General features: G+C 40.4%; 2 protein-coding genes across 3 annotated transcripts in view; both read right to left on the bottom strand.

Moving 5' to 3' along the window:
* Positions 1-25,807, bottom strand: part of PIP5K1B (phosphatidylinositol-4-phosphate 5-kinase type 1 beta) — a 327,228-nt gene that overhangs the window by 130,058 nt on the left and 171,363 nt on the right. For both annotated transcript variants that reach the window (XM_081238182.1, XM_081238181.1), the window contains exons 6-7: positions 16,542-16,694; positions 882-1,181 (exon numbers count right to left, since the gene is read on the bottom strand). In XM_081238182.1, the coding sequence (XP_081094308.1) occupies positions 882-1,181; positions 16,542-16,694 (453 nt within the window). The remainder of the gene's footprint in view (positions 1-881; positions 1,182-16,541; positions 16,695-25,807) is intronic.
* On the bottom strand, positions 8,708-11,236 carry LOC308619190 (M-phase inducer phosphatase 3-like). Its single transcript, XM_081237753.1, is given in 2 exon segments — positions 8,708-10,387; positions 10,393-11,236. Coding segments are annotated over 2 exon segments (1,365 nt in total). The 5' UTR covers positions 10,447-11,236; the 3' UTR covers positions 8,708-9,076.

Here is a 25,807-nt window from a genome sequence, read left to right as displayed (position 1 = left end):
TTCTCTTCTCCAGAAAGCCCTGGTCAGGCCTGGACCCAACCCCGCACCAGCACGCCTTCAGCCCATCTCCAACATGCCCAACTCAGCTGAGAACCTGTATGGTTCTCCTAAGTTCATCTGGGCCAGGAAATAACATTCCTGAGAATCTGTTAATCAAATGATCATCATCCTTCAAAACCTAGCAGAGTTGCATTTTCATCTATTTCTCCAAAAGGGCTTTTACCTACTTTCTGTAAATTTACCATGTCAGAAAAATTTATCCTGGACTTCGGTTTTACTTTTTTTTTCCTTTTTTTCTCACGCATTGCTGGCTGGGGGGAACTCCTCCTCCTTTTGACAATCGCTCTGGCTACTTTGCATGGAATGGTCTTTGCTCTGTCAAGCCTCATTCCTGATCGCCTCTTATTCAGATCACATAAAGCAATTTCAGCAAATGGGCCCACCTCATGGTTCTGCATATACAGTGGATTTCCAGGGATCCACTTATCAATCCCACCAAGTGCATTTTCTCTAAGCTTCTCTCCCCTGTTGGAATCTTACTTCATTCAAGTCTTGTATGTGGCTTTTCTCGCTAATCACTGTGTTAAGCCTAAACTTCTTTTCCCTCCACTTTAACCACCCTTCCCCCAGGGGAGGATGAAAAGAAAAAAAAAATTCTTGCGATCAAAGAAAGCTGACTTAGCTTATTAATAAAACCAACAGACTCCAGACTCCAGACAATTCCCTTATCATCCACCAGTTCCTTCAACAACAGGGAAGCATGGATCAGCACCAGGATTGGTAATGACGGGATTCCATGTGACAGTTTTTGGACATTCTTACAAAGGTACCTTACCACAGATGACTTTTCAAAGGCATTCACAGCAATGACATTTCCTTACCCGGCAGTCTCTCTGAAGCGTCTTCATGAGCGCATTGTATGTTTCTGTATCAAAATACAACCCTTCGTGCATGTCTTGCAGGAAATCTAGGTCCTTAAACGTGGGGTTGGATTTCTCTCTTTCTTTTCGGGATGCTCTTCGCTTATAGGTTGAGCCTTTCAAGTCATATGTAAAGTGCATTCTCATGGAGCGTGGTAAGACATTGTTCATCACCACAATCCTGATGTTAATGCCCCCTGATTGCATGCAATACAGTCCATAAAATTTGGGCAAAAGAGTCCTTGGATTCTGGTTTAAATTCTAAAAAAAGAAAAAGGAAAAAAATGTTTCAACTCTGCTTTTACAAAATAATGCTCCACTATGACGTGTTTTCATCTAAAATGATAATTAAAAATGGAATGTGATTATTTTTGTTAACGGCCATTGTTAAAATTTTGCTGTTCCTAACCTAGTTTTTAAGTTGGCTTATGGGAACAGCAACTTTATCATTCTGATCTCAGGGCATTAAAAGTGGCTGAATTGAAAATGGACAGAATGTCCCAAATTAGCTCCAACTAAAATCAGGCAAAGACGTGATTAGTGCCATGTGTGATTATTCTCTAAGGTAGCTCAAGAGAAAATTAATTGCTGGGGTATGAGGGATGAATATTTTTAATATATATATATATATTTTTTTTTTGTGGTACACGGGCCTCTCACTGCTGTGGCCTCTCCTGTTGCGGAGCACAGGCTCCGGACTCGCAGGCTCAGCGGCCATGGCTCACGGGCCCAGCCGCTCCGCGGCATGTGGGATCCTCCCGGACCGGGGCACGAACCCACGTCCCCTGCATTGGCAGGCGGACTCTGAACCACTGTGCCACCAGGGAAGCCCAAACATTTAAAATTTTAATAGCTCCTGAGAACCTGTCTTCCAAAATGGCCAGACCACTTTACCACACTTTGCAAGATTACGTATTTCCCACCACTCTTACCAGTGCTGAATATTATCCAACTTTATAATCTTTGTAAGCATGGCTGGTGAAAAATGACAACCTGATTTCAATTTAATTTAATTTAAATGTGAATACCACTAATAACTAGAGAAATTTAATATTTTTACATGTTTTTAGCCACCTCAAAGATAATTTTGTGTTACTATCCTTTGCTCATTTTTCTTTACGTTTTTGTCATTGTTGGAGTTCTTGATATATTCTGGATATTTATTAGTTTCCTATTCTATTCGGGGCAAATATTTTCTTCCACTATGTTGTCTTTTTTGCTATAAAAGTAGGGAATACACACCTATTTTTGTTTCACTTTAAAAGTAGGCAAAAAGTAAAAAATAGTTTACTAAAAGGCATTTATATAATGAAAAGTCTACTATCCCTAATCCTTCCCCCAATTCCCAACTTTTGTGGAAACTCTTGTTCCCACTTTCTTTCATTTTAGAAATATCCTATGTGCTTATGTTAATTTTATACCTGGGTTTTTTTTGTTTGATTATACAGATGTTTTGCTTTTTCATGTAGTCACATTTATGTACTTGTTTCTTGTGCTTTTTTGGCTTCTTATTTAGCAAAGCTTTTTATACCCCAAGAAATTTATAAATTTCTTCTACGGTCTTACAAATTTTTAATAATTTTGGTGATTACATTTGGGTTTTTTTTTTATTAGTTTCTGCTTTATAACAAAGTGAATCAGTCATACATATACATCTGTTCCCATATCCCTTCCCTCATGCATCTCCCTCCCTCCCACCCTCCCCATCCCACCCCTCCAGGCGGTCACAAAGCATTGAGCTGGACTCCCTGTGCTCTGCGGCTGCTTCCCACTATCTATCTACCTTACGTTTGGTAGTGTATATATGTCCATGCCTCTCTTTCGCTTTGTCACAGCTTACCCTTCCCCCTCCCCATATCCTCAAGTCCATTCTCAAGTAGGTCTGTGTCTTTATTCCCATTTTACCCCTAGGTTCTTCATGACATTTTTTTTTTAAATTCCGTATATATGTGTTAGCATACGGTATTTGTCTTTCTCTTTCTGACTTACTTCACTCTGTATGACAGACTCTAGGTACATTTGGTTTTTTTACTTCACATGGAATTAATTTGCTTCTTCCAGAAAGTTTGCATAGAGCATTGATTTGACTTACATACATCAAGAAATGAGTATCACAATAAGTTTAGTGAACAGCCATCATCTCATATAGATACAAAATTAAAGAAATAGAAAAAATTTTTTTTCCTTGTGATGAGAACTCTTAGGATTTACTCTCTTAACAACTTTCCTATACAACATGCAGCAGTGGTCATTATATTCACCATGGTGTACATCACATCCCTAATGCAAACTGGAAGTTTGTTACCTTTTGACCACCTTCCTCTAATGCCCCCTTCCCCCACCTCCCGCCTCTGGTAACCACAAATCTGATCTCCTTTTCTATGAGTTTGTTTTTGAAGTATAATTGACCTACATCACTATGCTAGTTCCTGTTACACAACATAGTGATTTGCTACCTCTGTACATTTCAAACTGATTACAGTAAGTCTAGTTAAGATCAGTCTCCATACAAAGATACTACATAATCTTTGACTATATTCCTCACACTGTACATTTCATACTCATGACTCATTTATTTTGCAACTGAAGTTTGTACCTCTTAATCTCCCTCACCTATTTCTTTTAGCCCCACACCCCTCTCCCCTCTGGTAACCACCTCTTTGTTCTCTGTGTCTATGTCTCTGTTTCTGTTTTGTTATGTTTGGTCACTTGTTTTGTTTTTCAGATTCCACATATAAGTGAAATCAAACAGTATTTGTCTTTCTCTGTATGACATTTCACTTAACATAATACCCTCTAGGTCCATCCATGTTGTCACAAATGGCAAGATTTCATCCTTTTTAAGGTTAAGTAATATTTCATTGCATATGCATACCACATCTTGTTTTTCCATTCATTTATTGATGGGCACTTGAGCTGCTTCCACATCTTGGCTATCATAAAACAATGGTGCAATGAACACAGGGGTGTATATATCTTTTCAAATTAGTGTTTTTGTTTCCCTTGGATAAATCCCAGGAGTGGAATTGCTGAATCAAACAGTAGTTCTAGTTTTAATTTTTTGAGGAATCTCCATACTGTTTTCCATAGTGGCTACACTAATTTACATTCCCACCAATGGGCATGAGAGTTCCCTTTTCTCTACATCCTTGCCAACGCTTATTATTTATTGTCTTTTTGATAATACCCACTCTGATGGATGTGACGTGATAGCTCGCTGTGGTTTTGATTTGCATCTCTCTGGTGATTAGTGATATTAACCGCCTTCTTCTGTGCCATCTGTATATCTTCTTTCGAAAAATGCCTATTCAGACCCTCTGCCGATTTTTATTTATTTGTTTGTTTGTTTGTTTGCGGTATGCGGGCCTCTCATTGTTGGGGCCTCTCACTGCTGGGGCCTCTCCCGTTGCGGAGCACAGGCTCCGGACATGCAGGCTCAGCGGCCATGGCTCACGGGCCCAGCCGCTCCGTGGCATGTGGGATCTTCCTGGACTGGGGCACGAACCCGTGTCCCCTGCATCGGCAGGCAGACTCTCAACCACTGCACCACCAGGGAAGCCCCGATTTTTATTTTTTATTGAAGTATAACTGATTTACAATGTTGTGTTAGTTTCTGTTGTATAGCAAAGTTGTTCAATTTTATATGCATGTATATGTGTGTGTGTGTGTGTGTGTGTGTATATATATATATATATATGTACTTTTTCAGATTCTTTTTCATTGTAGGTTCTTAGAAGATACTGAGTATAGTTCTGTGGGCTATACAGTAGGACCTTGTTCTTTATCTATTCTATATAAAGTAGTGTGTGTCTGTTAATCCCAAGCTCCTAATTTATCCCTCCACCCCCTTTCCCCTTTGGTAACCATAAGTTTGTTTTCTATGTATGTGAGTCTGTTTGTTTTGTAAAAATGTTCACTTGTATCCTTTTTTAAGATTCCACATATAAGTGATACCATATGATATTTTTTTCTCTGACTTACTTCACTTAGTATGATAATCTCTAGGTCTATCCATGTTGCTGCAAATGGCATTATTTTTCACTTTTTTATGGCTAAATAATATTCCATTATGTATGTATGTGCCACATCTTCTTTATCCATTCATCTGTCGAGGGACACATGGCTGCCTCCATGTTTTGGCTATTGTAAAAAGTGCTACCATGAATGCTGGGTTGCATCTTTTCAAATTAGTTTTCTCCAAATATATGCCCAAGAGTGGGATTGCAGAATCATACGGTAGTTCTATTTTTAATTTCTTAAGGAATCGTCATACTATTCTCTGTAGTGGCTGCACCAATTCACATTCCCATCAACGGTGTAGGAGGGTTCCTTTTTCTGCACACCCTCTCCAGCATTTATTATTTATAGGCTTTTTAATGATGGCCATCTGACTGGTTTGGGGTGATACCTCATTGTAATAGTTTTGATTTGCACTTCCCTAATAGTTAACAATATAGAGCACCTTTTCATGTGCCCGTTTCTGACCATTTTCTAACATTTTTAAACTGGGTTGTTTATTATTTATTTTTCATGTTGAGTTGTATGAGTTCTTTGTATATATTTTTTTAACATCTTCATTGGAGTATAATTGCTTTACAATGTTGTGTTAGTTTCTGTTTTATAACAAAGTAAATCAGCTATACATATACATATATCCCCATATGCCCTCCCTCTTGCATCTCCCTCCCACCCTCCCTATCCCCTCCCAGGTGGTCACAAAGCACAGAGCCGATCTCCCTGTGCTATGCAGCTGCTTCCCACTAGCTAACTATTTTACATTTGGTAGCGTATATATGTCCATGCCACTCTTTCAAATCATCTGAGCTTACCCTTCCCCCTCTCCGCATCCTCAAGTCCATTTACTACATCTGTGTCTTTATTCCTGTCCTGCCCCTAGGTTCATCAGAACCAACTTTTTTTTTTAGATTCCATATATATGTTAGCATACGGTATTTGTTTTCTCTTTCTGACTTACTTCATTCTGTATGACAGTCTCTAGGTCCACCCACCTCACTACAAATAACTCAATTTAGTTTCTTTTTATGGCTGAGTAATATTCCACTGTGTATATGTGCCACATCTTCTTTATCCATTCATCTGTTGATGGACACTTAGGTTGCTTCCATGTCCTGGCTACTGTAAATGGTGCTACAGTGAACACTGTGGTACATGACTCTTTTTGATTTATGGTTTTCTCAGGGTATATGCCCAGTAGTGGGATTGCTGGGTCATATGGTAGTTCTATTTTTAGTTTTTTAAGCAATGTCCATACTGTTCTACATAGTGGCTGTATCAATTTACATTCCAATCAACAGTGCAAGAGGGTTCCCTTTTCTCCACACCCTCTCCAGCATTTACTGTTTGCAGAATTTTTGATGATGGCCATTCTGACCAGTGTGAGGTGATACGTCATTGTAGTTTTGATTTGCATTTCTCTAATGATTAGTGATGTTGAGCATCCTTTCATGTGTTTGTTGCCAATCTACATACCTTCTTTGGAGAAATGTCTATTTAGGTCTTCTGTCCATCTTTGGATTGGGTTGTTTGTTTTTTTGATATTGAGCTGCATGAGCTGCTTGTATATTTTAGAGATTGATCTTTGTCAGTTGCTCTGTTTGCAAATATTTTCTCCCATTCTGAGGGTTGTCTTCGTCTTGTTTATGGTTTCCTTTGCTGTGCAAAAGCTTTGAAGTTTCATTAGGTCCCATTTGTTTACTTTTGTTTTTATTTCTATTTCTCTAGGAAGTAGGTCAAAAAAGATCTTGCTGTGATTTATGTCATAGAGTGTTCTGCCTATGTTTTCCTCTAAGAGTTTTATAGTGCCTGGCTTTAGACTTAGGTCTTTAATCCATTTTTTGTTTATTTTTATGTATGGTGTTGGGGAGTGTTCTAATTTCTTTCTTTTACATGTAGCTGTCCAGTTTTCCCAGCACCACTGATTGAAGAGGTGATCTTTTCTCCACTGTATATTCTTGCCCCCTTTATCAAAGATAAGGTGACCATATGTGCGTGGGTTTAGTTCTGGGCTTTCTATCCTGTTCCTTTGATAGATATTTCTGTTTTTGTGCTAGTACCATACTGTCTTGATTACTGTATCTTTGTAGTATAGTCTGAAGTCTAGGAGGCTGATTCCTCCAGCTCTGTTTCTATTTCTCAAGATTGCTTTGGCTATTCGGGGTCTTTTGTATTTCCATACAAATTGTGAAATTTTTTGTTCTAGTTCTGTGAAAAATGCCATAGGTAGTTTGATAGGCATTGCATTGAATCTGTGGATTGCTCTGGGTAGTACAGTCATTTTCATAATGTTGATTCTTCCAATCCAAGAACATGGTATATCTCTCCATCTGTTTGTATCCTCTTTAATTTCTTTCCTCAGTGTCTTATAGTTTTCTGCATACAGGTCTTTTGTCTCCTTAGGTAGGTTTATTCCTCAGTATTTTATTCTTTTTGTTGCAATGGTAAATGGGAGTGTTTCCTTAATTTCTCCTTCAGATTTTTCATCATTAGTGTATAGGAATGCAAGAGATTTCTGTGCATTAATTTTGTATCCTGCTTCTTTACCAAATTTATTGATTAGCCTAATAGTTTTCTGGTGGCATCTTTAGGATTCTCTATGTATAGTATCATGTCATCTGCAAACAGTGACAGTTCTACTTCTTCTTTTCTGATTTGGATTCCTTTTATTTCTTTTCTTCTCTGATTGTTGTAGGTAAAACTTCCAAAACTATGTTGAATAATAGTGGTGAGAGTGGGCAACCTTGTCATGTTCCTGATCTTAGTGGAAACAGTTTCAGTTTTTCACCATTGAGAACGATGTTGGCTGTGGGTGTGTCATATATGGCCTTTATTATGTTGAGGTAAGTTCCCTCTATGCCTACTTTCTGGAGGGTTTTTATCATAAATGGGTGTTGAATTTTGTCAAAAGCTTTTTCAGCATCCATTGAGAGTATCATGGTTTTTCTCCTTCAGTTTGTTAATATGGTGTATCACACTGATTGATTTGCATATATTGAAGAATCCTTGCACCCCTGGGATAAATCCCACTTCATCATGGTGTATGATCCTTCTAATGTGCTGTTGGATTCTGTTTGCTAGTATTTTGTTGAGGAGTTTTGCATCTATGTGCATCAGTGATATTGGCCTGTAGTTTTCTTTTTTTGTGACATTTTTGTCTGGTTTTGGTATCAGGTAGCCATCTTTGTCTGGTTTGGTGGTGGCCTCGTAGAATGAGTTTGGGAGTGTTCCTCTCTCTGCTATATTTTGGAAGAGTTTGAGAAGGATACATGTTAGCTCTTCTCTAAATGTTTCATAGAATTCACCTATGAAGCCATCTGGTCCTGGGTTTTTGTTTGTTGGAAGATTTTTAATCACAGTTTCAATTTCAGTGCTTGTGATTGGTCTGTTTATATTTTCTATTTCTTCCGGGTTCAGTCTTGGAAGGTTGTGCTTTTCTAAGAATTTGCCCATTTTATTGGCATAGAGTTGCTTGTAGTAATCTCTCATGATCCTTTGTATTTCTGCAGTGTCAGTTGTTACTTCTCCTTCTTCATTTCTAATTCTGTTGATTTGAGTCTTTTCCCTTTTTCTCTTGATGAGTCTGGCTAATGGTTTATCAATTTTGCTTATCTTCTCAAAGAACCAGCTTTTGGTTTTATTGATCTGTGCTCTCGTTTCCTTCATTCCTTTTTCATTTATTTCTGATCTGTTCTTTCTTTTTTTTTTCTCATTCTTCAATGTTTATTTTCCCATTTTAAAAAAAGGCGAGAGAGGGAAACAAAGAAGGAAAATATAGAGAAAGAAGATGGGCAACTCTCTCTTGAATAGCCAGAAGCTCATGGGGAAAAAGATGTGGCTGACCTCTGAGGAGACTCGAGCAATTAGGAAGAGGAATGCAACAGCTCCCTGAAGCAACACAAATCTCTCTGCAACCCAAGGCTCCAGCCTTATAGAGCCAGCTCCAGGACTTCCCAACAGCCAGCAGCTCTACTGACACCTAACCAGTCCCCAGGCCTGGGATTTCAGTAGTTTGGCAGCCTGTTGGTTTGCTGACATCTTTTAACATCTTGGATTTAGCTGCATAGAAGATGGCCTCTTTCTGCTCAGGGTTTCTACAGTGTCTTTTGGTGAGTCCTAGGCAGCCAGTGGGTGATCTGGTATCATGGGCTCACATCCTTCACCAGCAAGGCAATCTGTTCCTGCAGCTGCCGCTCCCCTTCCCATGCTTTGCTCTGGTTTCGACACCTCAGCAGCTCAGCCTTATGGTCCTGGTGATGCATAGGGCAGTAGCTCTGTGGTTCACACAGCTCCATATATTCTGGAAAGAAGTCTCTGTAGCCCCCTCTGAGGATATACAGCTCTGGGTAGTACAGTGCAGGATACTGGTTCACAGCCCTGTCCTCTTGTCTCAGAGAGCTACCTACCTGGATGTGTCCTTCCAGGTACTCATATGGATAGCGGCAATCGATGATATAAAATTTCTCTAACAGACCCTGGAACTTCCCCAAAAGCAAGGCAGCCACTGTTTCTGGGTTGACGTACTTCAGATCTTGGTGTCTCCCTGACACGGTCGGCAGTGCACAAACCTTGGAGAAATCACCAATCAGAGGCCCCTGGTTAGAATCTTCCTCCAGCATCTGAGTCATATTAATGTCACAGAGGGAGACCATTTTCTTTATACCTAAGCCCTTCCTGAGCTCTTTGTGGCTAGAACAATACTTCTTTTTTACTTTATCTGGTATTGTGTTGTCCTTGAATTTTACCATCTGCTTCAGTCTTGGACTGTTCAAACTGTCTGGCAACGAAGAGGAGCGATACAGGCAGCTCCTGTTCACAGATGCCTTGGCCTCTTCTTGATCTTCCAGAGAAAACTCCATCAATTCATCTGAAATCTCCTCTGTCTGGTTTTCTCCTAGCTCTGGATTTTTATCTAATTTTGAAACTGTAGTAATAGGACTGCCCTGATGTTTCATTTCACTTTCCACCAAGTTTCCATTGTCCAGTAGAAAAAGAGGAGACCTCAGGTTCCTGGGTACCCACCACTCCAAGGGCTTTGAAGTGCTGTTTTCATTCTCTTTATTTGCGGATGAGCTACATATTGCATCTTTCTTCCTGTGGCCATGGTCCAAAGCATTCGGAGTGCTAAAAAGCAGCTGTGCTGGGCTGCATTTTACAAGGTGTTGGTGATAATTCATCCCAGCTAACTGTATTTCCTCAGGTCCTGTAGAATCCAAGTGACCAGTTTCATCAAGATCTGAAGAAGTGGTAAACTGAGTGGCAGACATCTCCCCGCTGCTAAGATTCGAAAGATTAAGGCAACGTTTGGGGGTTTCTCCAGACAAAATGCTTAGGTTTGCAGAATCACCAAAAAGTTTCTTCTCCACTGGGGTTCTAGGGAGATCTGAACTGATGGAAAAGGAAGTATCTCTCTCCAGGAGCAGGTTTAATATCTTCCTCTGATTGGACCGAAACTAGATCCTGAGCCAGGGCTTCCTTCCTCTCTTGTAGATGAAAAGAATTCTGCAGACATGGTCTCTGAGTTCTCACTTCAGGAGGAAGAGAAATAGGCAGGGAATCACACACAAGCGAAGACTCTAGCAGAATTCAAGGAAATCTGGGGAAAGGAGGTGATTCGACCAGAGGACAGCTATGCCTCTCGACCAGTTAGGCTGGAGTCTGGCTTCTCCGCTTCTCTCAGCGGACTGTCCTGATCTGTTCTTTATGATTTCTTTCCTTCTGCTAAATTTGTTTTTTTTTTTTTTCGTTCTTCTTTCTCTAATTGCTTTAGGTGTAAGGTTAGGTTGTTTGAGATTATTCTTGTTTCCTGAGGTAGGATTGTATTGCTATAAACTTCTCCCTTAGAACTGATTTTTCTGCATCCCATAGGTTTTGGGTCGTCGTGTTTTCATTGTCATTTGTTTCTAGGTATTTTTTATTTCTTCTTTGATTTCTTCAGTGATCTCTTGGTTATTTAGTAGTGCATTGTTTAGGCTCCGTGTGTTTGTATTTTTTACGGTTTTTTTCCTGTAATTGATATCTAGTCTCATAGCATTGTGGTCAGTAAAGATACCTGATATGATTTCAATTTTCTTAAATTTACCAAGGCTTGATTTGGAACCAAGGAATGATCTACCCTGGAGAATGTTCCATGAGCACTTGAGAAGAAAGTGTATTCTGTTGTTTTTGGATGGAATGTCCTATAGATATCAATTAAGTCCATCTTGTTTAATGTGTGATTTAAAGCTTGTGTTTCCTTATTTATTTTCATTTTGGTTGATCTGTCCACTGGTGAAAGTGAGGTGTCAAAGTCCCCTACTATGATTGCGTTACTGTCGATTTCCCCTTTAATGGCTGTGAGGATTTGCCTTGTGTATTGAGGTGCTCCTACATTGGATGTGTACATATTTACAACTGTTATATCTTCTTCTTGGATTGATTCTTTGATCATTATGTAGTGTCCTTCTTTGTCTCTTGTAATAGTCTTTATTTTAAAGTCCATTTTGTCTGATATGAGAATTGTTACTCCAGCTTTCTTTTGATTTCCGTTTGCATGGAATATCTTTTTCCATCCCCTTACTTTCAGTCTGTATGTGTCCCTAGGTCTGAAGTGGGTCTCTTGTAGACAGCATATATATGGGTCTTATTGTTGTATCCATTCAGCCAGTCTTTGTCTTTTGGTTGGAGCATTTAATCCATTTACATTTAAGGTAATTTTCAATATGTATGTTCCTATTACCATTTTCTTAATTGTTTTGGGTTTGTTATTGTAGGTCTTTTCCTTCTCTGTGTTTCCTGCCTAGGGAAGTTCCTTTAGCATTTGTTGTAAAGCTGGGTTGGTGGTGCTGAATTCTCTTAGCTTTTGCTTGTCTGTAAAGGTTTTAATTTTTCCATCGAATCTGAATGAGATCCATGCTGGGTAGAGTAATCTTGTTGTAGGTTTTTCCCTTTCATCATTTTAAATATGTCCTGCCGCTCCCTTCTGGCTTGCAGAATTACTGCTGAAATTTCAGCTGTTAACCTTATGGGGATTCCCTTGTATGTTATTTGTTGCTTTTCCCTTGCTGCTTTTAATATTTTTTCTTTGTATTTAATTTTTAATAGTTTGATTAATATATGCCTTGGCATGTTTCTCCTTGGATTTATCATGTATGGGACTCTCTGTGCTTCCGGGACTTGATTGACTATTTCCTTTCCCATATTAGGGAAGTTTTCAAGTATAATCTCTTCAAATATTTTCTCAGACCCTTTCTTTTTGTCTTCTTTTTCTGGGACCCCTATAATTTGAATGTTGGTGGGTTTACTGTTGTCCCAGAGGTCTCTGAGACTCTCCTCAATTCTTTTCATTCTTTTTTCTTTACTCTGCTCTGCATTAGTTATTTCCACTCTTTTGTCTTCCAGGTCACTTATCCATTCTTCTGCCTCAGTTATGCTGCTATTGACTCTTTTTAGAGAATTTTTGATTTCATTTATTGTGTTGTTCATCATTGTTTGTTTGCTCTTTAGTTCTTCTAGGCCCTTGTTAAACATTTCTTGTATTTTCTCCATTCTAAATCCAAGATTTTGGATCATCTTTACTATCATTACTCTGAATTCTTTTTCAGGTAGACTACCTATTTCCTCTTCATTGGTTTGGTCTGCTGGGTTTTTACTTTCCTCCTTCATATGCTGCCTATTTCTCTGTCTTCTCATTTTGCTTAACTTACTGTGTTTGGTGTCTCCTTTTTGCAGGCTGCAGGTTCGTAGTTCCCGTTGTTTTTGGTGTCTGCCCCCGGTGGCTAAGGTTGGTTCAGTGGGTTGTGTAGGCTTCCTGGTGGAGGGGACTGATGCCTGTGTTCTGGCAGATAAGGCTGGATCTTGTCTTTCTGGTGGGCAGGACTGCATCCAGTGGTGTGTTTTGGGGGGCTGTGACCTTATTATGATTTTAGGCAGCCTTTCTGCTAATGGGTGGGGTTGTGTTCCTGTCTTGCTAGTTGTTTGGCATGGGGTGTCCAGTACTGGAGATTGCTGGTCATTGAGTGGAGCTGGGTCTTAGCTTTGAGACAGAGATCTCTGGGAGAGCTCTTGCCGATTGAGATTACATGGGGCTTGGGGTCTCTGGTGGTCCAATGTCCTGAACTCGGCTCTCCCACCTCAGAGCCTCAGTCTTGACACCTCGCCTAAGCACCAAGATCCTTACATATAGATGGGTTAAATTCTCCAATCTAAAGGCACAGGGTGGCTGGCCTTCTGTGCTCTGCTCAGTCCTCCAGCTGGGCAATGTTCTCTGGGCCTGGTCGATATGGAGAGGCTCCTTTGGATCCAGGTCCACCTGCATGCCTTAGCACCTAGAAGAAGCAGCCAACGCCCCCCTCCTCCCTTATCCCCGCCGCAACTTGTCAGGATCCTGGACCGTCCCTTCTTTGTATATTTTTGATATTAACACCTTACCATGTATACCACTTCTGAATATCTCTTCTCATTCATTTTTCATTTTATTGATAGTTTCTTTCATTGTGCAAAAGTGTTTTTGTTTGATGTAGTCCTGTTTGTTTATTTCTGCTTTTGTTTCCCTTGCCTGGAAGCAATTTTGTGTGTGGGAAAGATCTGAAATAGGGGATTTAATTTTTTTCCGAAATGGGTAACCATTTGTTGAACAGTCTGTCCTCTCTCAATTGTGTTTAAGTCCCTCCTATATCATACAATAAAATGTCAAATATTTCTGGACTCTTTATTTGAATCCATTAATCTTTCTGTCTAGAACTGTACTAATGCTACATCTTTAATATTACTATAGATTTACATATTTTTGGTGTATGTTACGGCAGGCCCACCATTTTTCTTTTTTCCTGAAAATGTTTTGCCATTCCTTGTCCAAAAGTTTGTCAACTTTTGCCTTCCACTGTTTGTTTTTTAAAATGCTCTTAAAATAATATTTCTTTTCACTTTCAAATGAGCCAGCTTTGTCAAGTTCAGGGAAAAAAATCCTGTTGGAATTTTTTTTTTTTTTTTTTTTTGCGGTACGCGGGCCTCTCACTGTTGTGGCCTCTCCCGCTGCAGAGCACAGGCTCCGGACGCACAGGCTCAGCGGCCATGGCTCACGGGCCCAGCCGCTCCGCGGCATGTGGGATCCTCCCAGATCGGGGCACGAACCCGTGTCCCCTGCATCGGCAGGCAGACTCTCAACCACTGCGCCACCAGGGAGGCCCTGGAATTTTTGATTGGAATTTGACTGGATTTATAAGTTGGTATGGGGGGAATTAAAATGTTTACAATTCTGAGCTCAGGAATGATGCACATTTCTTCATTATTTCAGAAGTTTGTTTATGTCCTTGAATAACATTTTGTAGTTTCCTTCATATTGGTCTTGTTTATTTGTTCTTATAGACGTAAGTATTTGAGTTCTTACTACAAGAATTCTTTTTGGATTGTTGTCCATGTGTTATATCTGCTTTCCCAATCAGAATTATAGTATGTCTTCATTTACATATTTTTTCTCTAATAATAATCATTATAAATTATTGCCATCATGAATGGGATTCTTTTTTTCCCCCTTATACCCTCCAACTTTATATGATCTACATAATGGAATATGATAGATTTTGTAGATTTATCATATATCCCCCAAAGCTACTGGATTCTCATTACCTCTAGAAACTACTGGCTTATTTTCTTGAAATTTTGCTCATTTTCAATTGTATAATTTGCAGAGAACAGTATTTATACTTTTCTTTTTTTTTGTACTCAAAGTTATTGATAGAAATTTTAGCAAATATGTCAGAAAGGACCACTGATGGAGGGCATCCTTACTTTTTCTATTACTTCCAGTGAAAGAGCTTTTGTTCTTCTCCATGAGACATTATGTGAACTCTTGGAGACTGATAAATGTATAATATGTATATGTTCATTTATTTACTTATTATGTTAAAAACTTCCATGCCAATTTTAAGAATTAAGAGAAGATACTGAACTTTGAGTGCCTTAATTTCTCCTCAATCTCTATATGGACAACCACATAATGTTCACATTTCTTCTTCTTAGTGGGATGGATTCTATTGTTTGTTATACTAGCTTACATGATTGGGATAAAATTACTTGTTCAGCTAAATTTTAAAATTTTATTTAATTTTAATTAATTTAAATTTAATAGCCATATATGGCTAATGGCTACGATATTGGACAATGTAGTTTTATAATAAGAGACTACTCTATCTAAGCTTAGAAGTATAGAAGTTTAAGATTTACTCACTTAGCAGATTAGTAAAGAGTGCTATCAGTTTGATTGCCATTTTAAATTATTTAAAAATCTGTATATGACTAGAATACATTTGAAAAGAGATATACCAAATATTAGTAATATGTATTTCTGAGAAAATAAATATAGTTCGTTGCATTTTTTTTCTTTTCTGTATTTTCTATTTTCTCTGACATAAGTAGATAATTTGTGCTAAAAAATATTTCCCAGTGTTGTTCAGGATCAAAACCTTTTAAAATCTGTATATGCTGCCCACTAATATTTTTGTTTAGATTTTTGATTCCTATATTTATATGTGGGACTAATTTATAGCATTTAATTGTTGTCTTATCTGATGTTGGAACTAAATAATATTTTTACATACTAAGTGGCATATCTCATCAATTTTGTTTTGAAACAAAGATTACAGTTATCACCTCTCATAGCAAATGAATGGCAGAACTGGGGCTTCTGAAATCCAAACTTCTTCTTGTAGCCATTCTAATCACAAAAAATTAATAACTGCTATGAAAGTACAAAGAAACCAGCGGTATGAAAATGACAAAACTACTGAGGAAAAGTGTTTATTTCTTAAAAATCTGGTCTAAATGTCTAGCAAATCCACCTGGGCTAGGTTATTGTTTCTTTGTCTCTAAAACATTACATGGAAGGCGATTACCACGTTATATTTAACTGATGAAATCCTCAATTCTGAAGTGTAGTGGCTAAGAATAGCTAATATGGAATGTATGCCAGTACATGGTGCAGGGGTTAAAGATGCAGCCTCTGGAACCCTACTGCTTGTATTCAAGCTCCACTTCTACAGCCCACTAGCTAAATAACCCTTGGCAAGTGATTCCATTTATCTTTGTCTCAACTACTTCATCTATAAAATGGCAGTGACTGAAGTATCTAAGATGCTGTGAGAATTAAATGAGTTACTGTATGCAAAGCACTTACAGCTGTGTTTTAACACAGGGTTTAGCCCTCAATGAATGTTAACTACTCATATAAGTGCTATGTACTGCGGCAAAGAGCTCTGCAATGCATTGGTTCCTTTATCTTACATCCTAGATCCTTTCTTTATTATGACAACCATGGAAGATAGGTGTTTCCCAGCCTTCAAAGACTGAGGAGACTGAGGCTCAGAGCTTACCTTATTCACATAGTTAGCTGATGGCTGATGGGATGTAAGCCCAGGACTGAGTCAGTCAACAGCTACGCTCTACTACTCAGTTCTACTTACTTTTAAAAATCTATTCAACGAATGTCATAGTATACTCTAAATGCAAAATAAAGCTCACCAAAGAGAAGGAAACATGCCAAAGAGCCACTGAAAAAAACATATAAAAGAAAACTGTGGAGGAAAGTAATTAAGCCTTAAGTCGAAGCTTTAATTATGTGCAGTTACTTACCATGTAATAGCCTGGCAGGAGCTTCTGAAGGAACTCTGCTTCTTTATGCTGAACTGTTTTGATGATAAATTCATCATCACTGGTCACAAAAAACAAGGATCCACTGGCTCCAGGGTTAGACAGCTCTATTAGAGGTTCACTGCATATGGAATACTACAAGAGCAAATAAATAAATAGTAAAAATACATTTAATGTGTATGATGCATACAAGGAAGAAATATCACAGTGTTACATATCTTGGCCATGTTAAAATAGGAAGCCCTCTCCAAGAGCTTTAAAAGGAGACTCCACGTATGCTAAGAAGGCTCTTTTGAGATTTCTAAACATTTACTTGATCCATTTACCTTAATAATTCTACAATGGGAAACAACATGCCCTCCTCCACTCCCAGTATGACAGAATCACAATCACCATATTTGTCCAATGAGACAACTCCAACAGTGGTATTGATCAAGGTGCTTTGTTTCCAACAAGTGCCCATAGAATAACAACAGAAGGTGTGATCCACACTGTGTATTTGTCACTTGACACCAACACCTATTCTCTTCTCACTATTTATTCTCCCAAGGGAGGTCATCCACTCATGGTTTCAACAAGGAAATGACTCTAACCTCTGAATCTCCAGCTCAGCTCTCTCTCTAGGGATCCAGACCTGTATGCCTAACTTTTCAATAGACATTTCTATTTCGTTATACCAGAAACACTGCACATGTAACAAGTTCAAAAGCAAGTTCATCTCAGGCCTGTGGTTAGCCCTTGTGGTGACTTTGTAGTAATTAGAAAGAGGGAATTCTTTTTCCTGGCAGATGCAGCTCTGGACCAGATACAAGTTGGTGAACAGATGAAGGAATGGATTCTGGTCTTCATTCCTTCACCTTAGCCAGGTGTTCTTGGGCAGTGCACACCCTGTACAACTATACATGGTGACTCTAGATCATCTGCCTCCTCTCCCATCCTCCATCTTCTCCCCTTTTCCTCTATCTTAGATAATGGAAGCATCATTATCTTGATGCATCATTACCTTTATTTTGCTCCCCAAACCAGAAACTTGGGCATCCTCTTTGATGCCTCACATTTCTTCACGTTCCATATCCAGACTATTGATAATATCTGCCCCCTTCATGGCATCTCTTTTTCCAATACCCGAAGTTCAGTGGTTTCATCGTTTCATGCCTTGATTACTAAGGCAAGCTCCACCTGTTCTCAACTATCCATTCTTGACCCCACTGTGCATTCTCCACCAGGAGACTAGAGATCTTTCTGAATTGCATAGCCTTCCACGCCTTCACACCTTTCAACATGTAAACATGGGTTCCACTGTTTACAAAGAAGAGAATACCCAATACCAAGAAAATACCCAAGTTTCTTAAGAGAGCATTTGAGTCCATAAATGATGGAGTCCTGTCTCCAGCCTTCTCTCTCATCACTTCTCTCCTCAAACTCTACCTGTAAACACAGAGAACTATTTCTCATTTTCTTAAGTGTGCCACACACTCTTGGCTTTTGCATTTTCCTCTATCAGAAACAACCTCCATGCTACCTTTACCTGGTTGACTACCACTGAATAAAACTTACTCTAAAAAACCCCCTTATTTTCTTGAGAATAGAAACTAGACTAGCATTATATTATAACAGAGTATTTTTGGTAGAATGAGTATGCACTTATATGCTTCACATACCAGTTTTAACATATACTCGGCTTGCTGATTCTTCATGAAAACCCTCAGGATGATTTGGTTAATTTGATATATGATTCTAGTTGTATGCCAGAAATGCATCATTCATGTGTTCATTCAACATTTAAAAAGTATCTACTGAGCATCTGTCTGTACTGTCCCAGGCACTCAGGAAGCTTATATTCTAGTAGGAGGAAACAGTCAACAAACAAGTAAATAACTTATACATCAGAATGTGCCAAGTGCTGTTGAGAAAAAAGAAGCATGGAAAGGGGGGCAGGGAGTACCAGCAATGATGAGGACTGGGTGGTCACTAAAAGCATTACTGGGAAGGTGGCATTTGAGGAGAGGCCTGGGGATATTTGGGGAAAGGGTACTCCAGGCAGAGGGAAGGGCAAATGCTAAGGTCTTGAGACCTGAAGAGTTCAAGGCACAGCAAGGAGGCCATGGCTGAAGCAGAGGGAGCAGGGAGGAGAGCTGAAAGGGAAGAAGCCAGAAGGGTTGGGTAGACCCAACACATAGGGAGCCATAGGCCATGGTATGGACTTTGGCCCTTTCTCTAGGGGAGCTGAAAGCCATTGCAGCACCTGGAGCAGAGGACCGTTCCATCTGTTGTGCTGAGAGCCCACAGTAGGTGGACAAAAGGAAGACAAAGTGAGGAGGTTGTTACAGTGACTTTGGCCTTCACTGTCTGCTGGACAGCGCTTGCCCTGGAAAACTCTCCCTGGTTCTGTGAGTCCAGATCAACTGCTTCCTGGCACTGAATGTTCTCATCACACAAGTTACCACAAAATACATTAATTGCCTATTTAGTTATTCCAAGTTCCCATGAGATTGTAAAACTCTATGAGGGCAGAAACTATGACTATCTTAGACTCTGATACAGTTCAGGACCTGTGCCTTGTACACAGAAGGAACTCAATAAATTTTTGTCAAATAAATGACTGAAATTTACCAACAACTGAAGGGCTGTCTCACCAAGAAGTGCCCCAAACCAGCAGAACAGTCAATTTTGGGTTAATGAGCTTAGTGTTTATTAGCTAATAAATCCCCATTATTGACTAGAGCAACATTAGGGGCAGAGAAAAAGGTAAGGAAGCTATGGTGTGAGATCAGACGAGCCCTGGTGCGAGGCAGAAGCAGGGGTTTAAGGAACTGTACTTTGAGGATGGAGGCATCTGAAAACACCAGGACTGAACATCCTCCAAAGCATTTTATCTGGGTTTGTGAATATTTAAGTCCTCATCACAGAAAAATCTGAGAGGAAGTGAGGAACAAAAGGAAGGAGGGAGGAGAAGAAACAGAGAAACTGGGAGAAGAATGATTAAAAGGAAGTTTCTAGATGTTACCTTTTAAATTAACCTGCTTTGGCAGCACTGTGGGTAAGGGAAACAAAATTCACCAGGAAAAGAATGAAGCAAGTGTTTGCTGCCTTCCTAAGCGTCACTGGCAACTTCCATCTGCTACCTCCTTCTTTTTCCTCTAGCCTTGCTTCCTGAAGCTCTATTGCTAAGCAGCAATGCAGCCTAAGCCCTTATGAACCACTTGAGGATAAGAGAGGAAAACAAAAATAGTCATCATACTGCACACAGGATGCCATAAAAGCCAAGAAGCAGAGGGCACCTTCCCTGCTGTGTGCAGAGTCCACGTGGAAGGAAAGGCCTGGGACTTGAAATCGACTGATGTTTCTAAAATCATGACTCTGTCTGTAGCCAGTTCTGTGACCTTGAGTGAGGAACTTAGCATCTTGGAGTCTTAGGAACCTCATCTCTAAAATAAAGATGGTAATATCTACCTAACAGCAGCTCAAAGTTTTAAAAACGAATGCTTTTGAAACCCCTGGCAGAGTGACCACTTAGTCATTGCTGTTGTCATTTTTCATTACATGATCATACACACAGCTGGAGAGCCAGCAGTGCCCTAGGATGTACTGAGGGTTTCAGCCTAAGTCCCACGACAAGAGGGCTACCCAAAGGTACACTAAGATATTCTTGGTGAAGCAAGAAAAGAGATGGGCCGGGGGTGACAAGATAAGTTAGGGGTTTGGGATTAATATATACACACTACTATACGTAAAACAGATAAACAAGAAGAACCTACTGTATAGCACAGGGAACTCTACTCAATATCTTGCAATGTCTATAACACACACACACACGCACACATGTAACTGAATCACTTTGCTGTATACTTGAAACTAACATGACATTGTGAATTAACTATAATTCAACTAGAAAATAAATTAATTTAAAAAAAAAAAGAAAGAAAAAAGCTGGGTCTTCTGTATAATCATGAATTTGAGACCCTGGAAAATAAAGGTGTGGATCCCATTCTCATAAAAAGTGAAGGCAGACCCCAGACTCTCTTTAGGATTCTGATTTTTTGTTCCATGGGGTTTGAATTTCTGGCACAGAACCTTCTTATGGATAGGAGTAAATGTTGTGAAAGTACAAAAACAGCAAAGGATGCAGAAATTAGGGGCTGCAAATAGAGAAATTAGGGGGTGATCCAGGAAGAGCTGTCTAGGGAAAACCGGATTCAGACGTGAACATCTGCTTCCAATTAAAGACTCAAATTCTTCTACAAGCAGTAACACAATCTGGAGGCTATTTCATTGGTTACTTAATTGCCAAAAACTCCTTCATTATGTAATTTATAAATGAATATGAATGAGGAAATCAGTTGTTTTGGCCTATTTTAAAAACCATTTTGGGGTCACTCCTAGCACAGCATCAGTCTGCAAAAAACTAGCATTATGATGCTGAATACCTGGGACTTTTACCATTATCACCTCTAATTCTATGGTTTTCCACCCTGCAACTTGGTTACCATGTTCTCTGCTAAGCAATCTTCTCTGAAATGTTGCCTTTTCAGAGCAAATATAGAGGAGCTATAGGAACAGTTTAATTAGCTATGATCAACAAGCCCGTGTGCACGCCTGGGTTGATGCACCTTCCCAGCCCTCTCATCTGCGCAAGCTGTTCCAATGTGTTCCTTCCCTGCCTTGTATTTCCTGCAGGGCCTCCCTAAGCACCCACTGGAAAGAATGCAAAGTACAACCCGGCTGGGCCCTGCCAAGGCAAATTAACGTTGTAAACTTGCACAGTGAGGTGGAGATCATTTTTCCTGCCATTTCTTACCCTCGATGGTGTCAACTATTCACCCCGCTCTCTTTCTTATGGGTGTTGGTGAGCCTGGAAAATATCATATGAATCACCCTGGATTTGGGAATACCCAGGCACCTGGTAAAGAAGGAAATGAACCAAAGGCCTGTTGCCCAAGCAGAAATGGGAAGAAAATGCTCTGGGGCCTCTTGGCTTTCCCCTGGGAGGCATTTATTTAGGAACAAATAAGGAATAAGGAGCATTTGCATTGCCGTGCGGTGCACGTGGACATACCTTCACCGCACTGTCTTATATCCAAATTATGCACGTTTCAACATGAATTTGTAATTAGCACGCACATGGTGAGTTTTAATGGCACTGAGAATGTAATCAGAGTTATTCAGGCTGAAATCCAGATGCAACAGCATAAGACTAAGTAGAAATACAAACATATCACAGAGATCCAATATCAAATCTACCAATGGTTACCAATCCCTACATAAAGTTACCCTCTCCTTTCCTCTCCCATTTAGATCAGTATATCTTCACAAACTTGGGTTTAGATAACCCCAGTTTCATAGATGCCAGAATGCATTTGTGATCTGCACCGTATCCTTTTTATTTCTTCACACAGTTTTTCAGGGGACGTTTTATTTCATTTTTCTGTGATTTTTGGGCTTAACTCTTTGAAAATGTGCTTTGTTAGGGGTCTTTTACCTCTTTGGCTGTATTTTTCAGAATGGATAACCACAGTTCATAGTTTGATGGCTAGGGAGTGGTCACCTTGAGACCACATCTAATAAGAGGTCTGAGACTTAGTGGTTGGGAAGCATGAGGCCAACTGGTGGAGGGCAAGAGCACCAGGGAAGGAGGTGAGACCACGGTTCTGGCCTGGGCTCTGCCTCCACTCCCCAACGTGGGTAACCTTGGGCACCTCCCTTCACCAGCTTCAGATTCCTCATCTACAATGAAGAGTTGGGTTAAAAAGTCTCTGAGGGCTTCCCTGGTGGCACAGTGGTTGGAAATCTGCCTGCCAATGCAGGGGACATGGGTTCGAGTCCTGGTCCGGGGGGATCCCACATGCCACAGAGCAGCTGGGCCCCTGTGCCACAACTACTGAGCCTGCGCTCTGGGGCCCGCGAGCCATAACTACTGAAGCCCAGGCGTCTGGAGCCCATGCTCTGCAGTGGAGAGGCCACTGTAGTGAGAAGCCCGCACACCACAACGAAGAGTGGCCCCTGCTTGCTGCAACTGGAGAGGGCCCGTGCACAGCAGCAAAGACCCAACGCAGCCAAAAATAAATAAATAAATTTATTAAAAAAAAAAAAGTCTCTTGAGTTTCCACCTGACTCTCTGAAGCATGTTGTGTCGGCAAAAGACCCCTTCCTCATCTACTACACTCCAGATGACTGGGTGGGCTCCTCAGATGTAGTAGTTTAGAGTGAGCTTCCAGAAGCTCCAAGACCAGTAAGGTGAGCTGCCTTGGTCCTGGGCTGTGGGTGGCCCCAGCCATTGGGGACCAGGCGGCCATGTTTAGCTAGAGATCCACTGCCCTTGTTCTGTTTCTTGCAGGTCCCGGAGATGGGTCCGGTTACTAAACTGTGTGTACAATTAATAAGGGAGGTGAAAAATGCAATCAAACAAAAGCACACTTATCTGCCCCATCCCATCTTTTTTTCCCCCCTAACTTTTCATTATGGAAAATTTCAAACATACACAAAAGTAAAGAGAACTAATTAACATTATGTGTGAATTGATACACGTGTCTATCTTCTGACTTCAACAGCTATCAACTCATGGCCAACCTTGTTTCCTTTAAACCCTCAACCATTGCCCTGGCTGTTTCTCTCAGATTCTTTTGAAGCAAATCACAGACATCATATCATTTCTCCCACAGATATTTCAGTACATGTCTCTAAAAGACAAGGATTCCTCTTTTAAAACATGACCATGGGCTTCCCTGGTGGCGCAGTGGTTGACAGTCTGCCTGCCGATGCAGGGGACACAGGTTCATGCCCTGGTCCGGGAGGATCCCACATGCCACGGAGCGGCTGAGCCTGTGAGCCATGGCCGCTGAGCCTGTGTGCATCCGGAGCCTGTGCTCCGCAACGGGAGAGGCCACAACAGGGAGAGGCCCGTGTACCGCAAAAAAAAAAAACAAAAAACAAAAAAAAACCCACAACCACAATACCATCATGCCACCAAAAAACCCCCAAAACTTCAACATAATCAAATATCTAGTCAGTCTTGACATTTCACCAATTTCCTATAATTAAAAAAACAAAAACAAAAAAATCACAAAACACACAACTGGTTATTTGAATTATCTAGCCCTGTCTTTTTATTCTTCCTGATCAAAACCTTCCCCTCCTGCTATACTGGACCACTCAAAGTCCTTCTAAATATTTAATGCACTTGCATCTCTGGCTGACAGTACTAACACTGCTCCCCACCCTTATACCCTGTCCCAACATCTTTCCCTTTTTCCCACCTACTCCCTTGCAATTTTTAAGTCACAGTTAAACTACGCCATGCCCATAAGAAGCCCCCCTAATCATCAATCCAACAGAGAGAGACCTCTCCTTCCTTTTTTTTTTTTTTTTTTTTTTTTGCGGTACACGGGCCTCTCACTGTGGTGGCCTCTCCCGTTGCGGAGCACAGGCTCCGGACGCGCAGGCTCAGCGGCCGTGGCTCACCGGCCCAGCCGCTCCGCGGCATGTGGGATCCTCCCGGACCGGGGCACGAACCCGCGTCCCCTGCATCGGCAGGCGGACTCTCAACCACTGCGCCACCAGGGAAACCCTCTCTCCTTCAAAATCCTGGAGTATTTATTGTTTTGCTTCCATCTTTTTATTTACTGCCTGGTAGAATTAGTTGTTTTCCCACATAAATCATCATTCCAATTGGATTCTAAGTTCTCTGAGTGTCATGACTTATAATTTTTTGAATCTCTCCATAATTATTAGCAAAGTATATTAGTTACAGTTGGTATTCAAAGTACCCAGTGATCAATTAACCACCTTTTGCCAGGTACACAAAGGAGGACTTTTGCTTTGAGTAGCCATCAGCTTGGTCTCCCCTGCTCCTTTGTAAATACTCTGTCCTCATTATGAAGGTAACTTTTCCAGCTTAAAGGCTCGTTAGAAACTGTATAAGCTGTGTGAGTTGTTGCTCAGAAAAAGGCCTTCCCCAAGGAGAGAAATCTTGTGAGAAAGACTGAGTAAAAGAATGGGCTTCCCAGCCTGCAGGTCAGTGGCCATAGGAACACTAAAGGAAGACCTACTCGGGGTAGACAGCCATCTCATCACACTGATTGAATCTGTGTTATGAAATGCAAGTCTAGTGGCATCTCCTTGGCTGGCAGAAGCTCAAGGTAAGTCAGAAGAGAATCCATTAAGTGGTAACATATGGCAGAAGATGAGCTATCAATCTTGTTTTCAATAACACAATATCAAGACCCCACTGGGTTCTCCAAACATGTTTCGTGAATGACAGTGACCGTCAGTAATTACAGAATGGCCAGAAACTAAAGGATCTTCTCTAAGGTACACCCCACCCCTCAATCCTGCAAATGTGTGTGTTTGTGTTGTACTTGAGTGGTTGCGAGGGCAGGGTTGGTAATGCTGGGTAGAGACACCTAGTCTCTCCATCAAAGGGGTGTGGTGAGGCAGAGATCAACATAGCCATCCTGACAGGTGTGAGGTGATAGCTCATGGTGGTCCTGATTTGCATCTCTCTGATGATTAGTGACACTGAGCATCTTTTCATGTGCCTGTTGGCCATCCGTATGTCTTTTTTTGAAAAATGTCTATTCAGATCCTCTGCCCGTTTTTTAATTGCGTTGTTTATTTATTCATTTTTGATGTTGAGTTGTATGAGTGCACATTTAAGGGCAGCAGGGTACCCAAGGACTTTCTACTCAGTTCTCATGCTCTGTGAAGACTTATGAATGTGCCTTGAGGAACCAGTATTCTCTCATTCATCAGGCAGAAGTCATGTTATTTCCTTAGGGCCCAGCTAAATTCGTGGGTTTTCATCAGCCCAGAACAGAATCAGCTCTGAATTTAACCATTTATACCTTACCCAAATTACAAGATACAGTTTAAATACTCTCTGTTAACAAGTAACACATGTTGCTGTACTTCCTCTGCAAAGGATTATTCTAGGATCTGGCTCAAGTCTTATTAAGATCGTTCAGAATGGGATGAACAATAACTATTTGATGGTATCCTTCCTAAAGCTTCTTGAAAACCAATTTTCAAGAGCCCCAGGGTGTTAACAGTGATCAAATTATGAGATAAACCATTTTTTCTCTTGAAACAGAAAGAAAGCTCCTGGCTTCTTGAACAGGAATAAGGTAAAACTCTGAGGTCACATCAGACATTCTCACAATAAGGCGGCTGTGTTTGTACCCACTGTGTGTAAGGAGGCAGACAGGGAGAAGAGACAGGCCTAAGGATAATACATGTCCTGGTACCAAACAAAA

This window comes from Mesoplodon bidens, assembly GCF_964165515.1.
Source record: "Mesoplodon bidens genome assembly, chromosome: 6".
NCBI classification, from domain to species: Eukaryota; Metazoa; Chordata; class Mammalia; order Artiodactyla; family Ziphiidae; genus Mesoplodon; species Mesoplodon bidens.
Note: the sequence above shows the minus strand (reverse complement) of the source record. Positions and strands in the feature narration are given on the sequence as shown.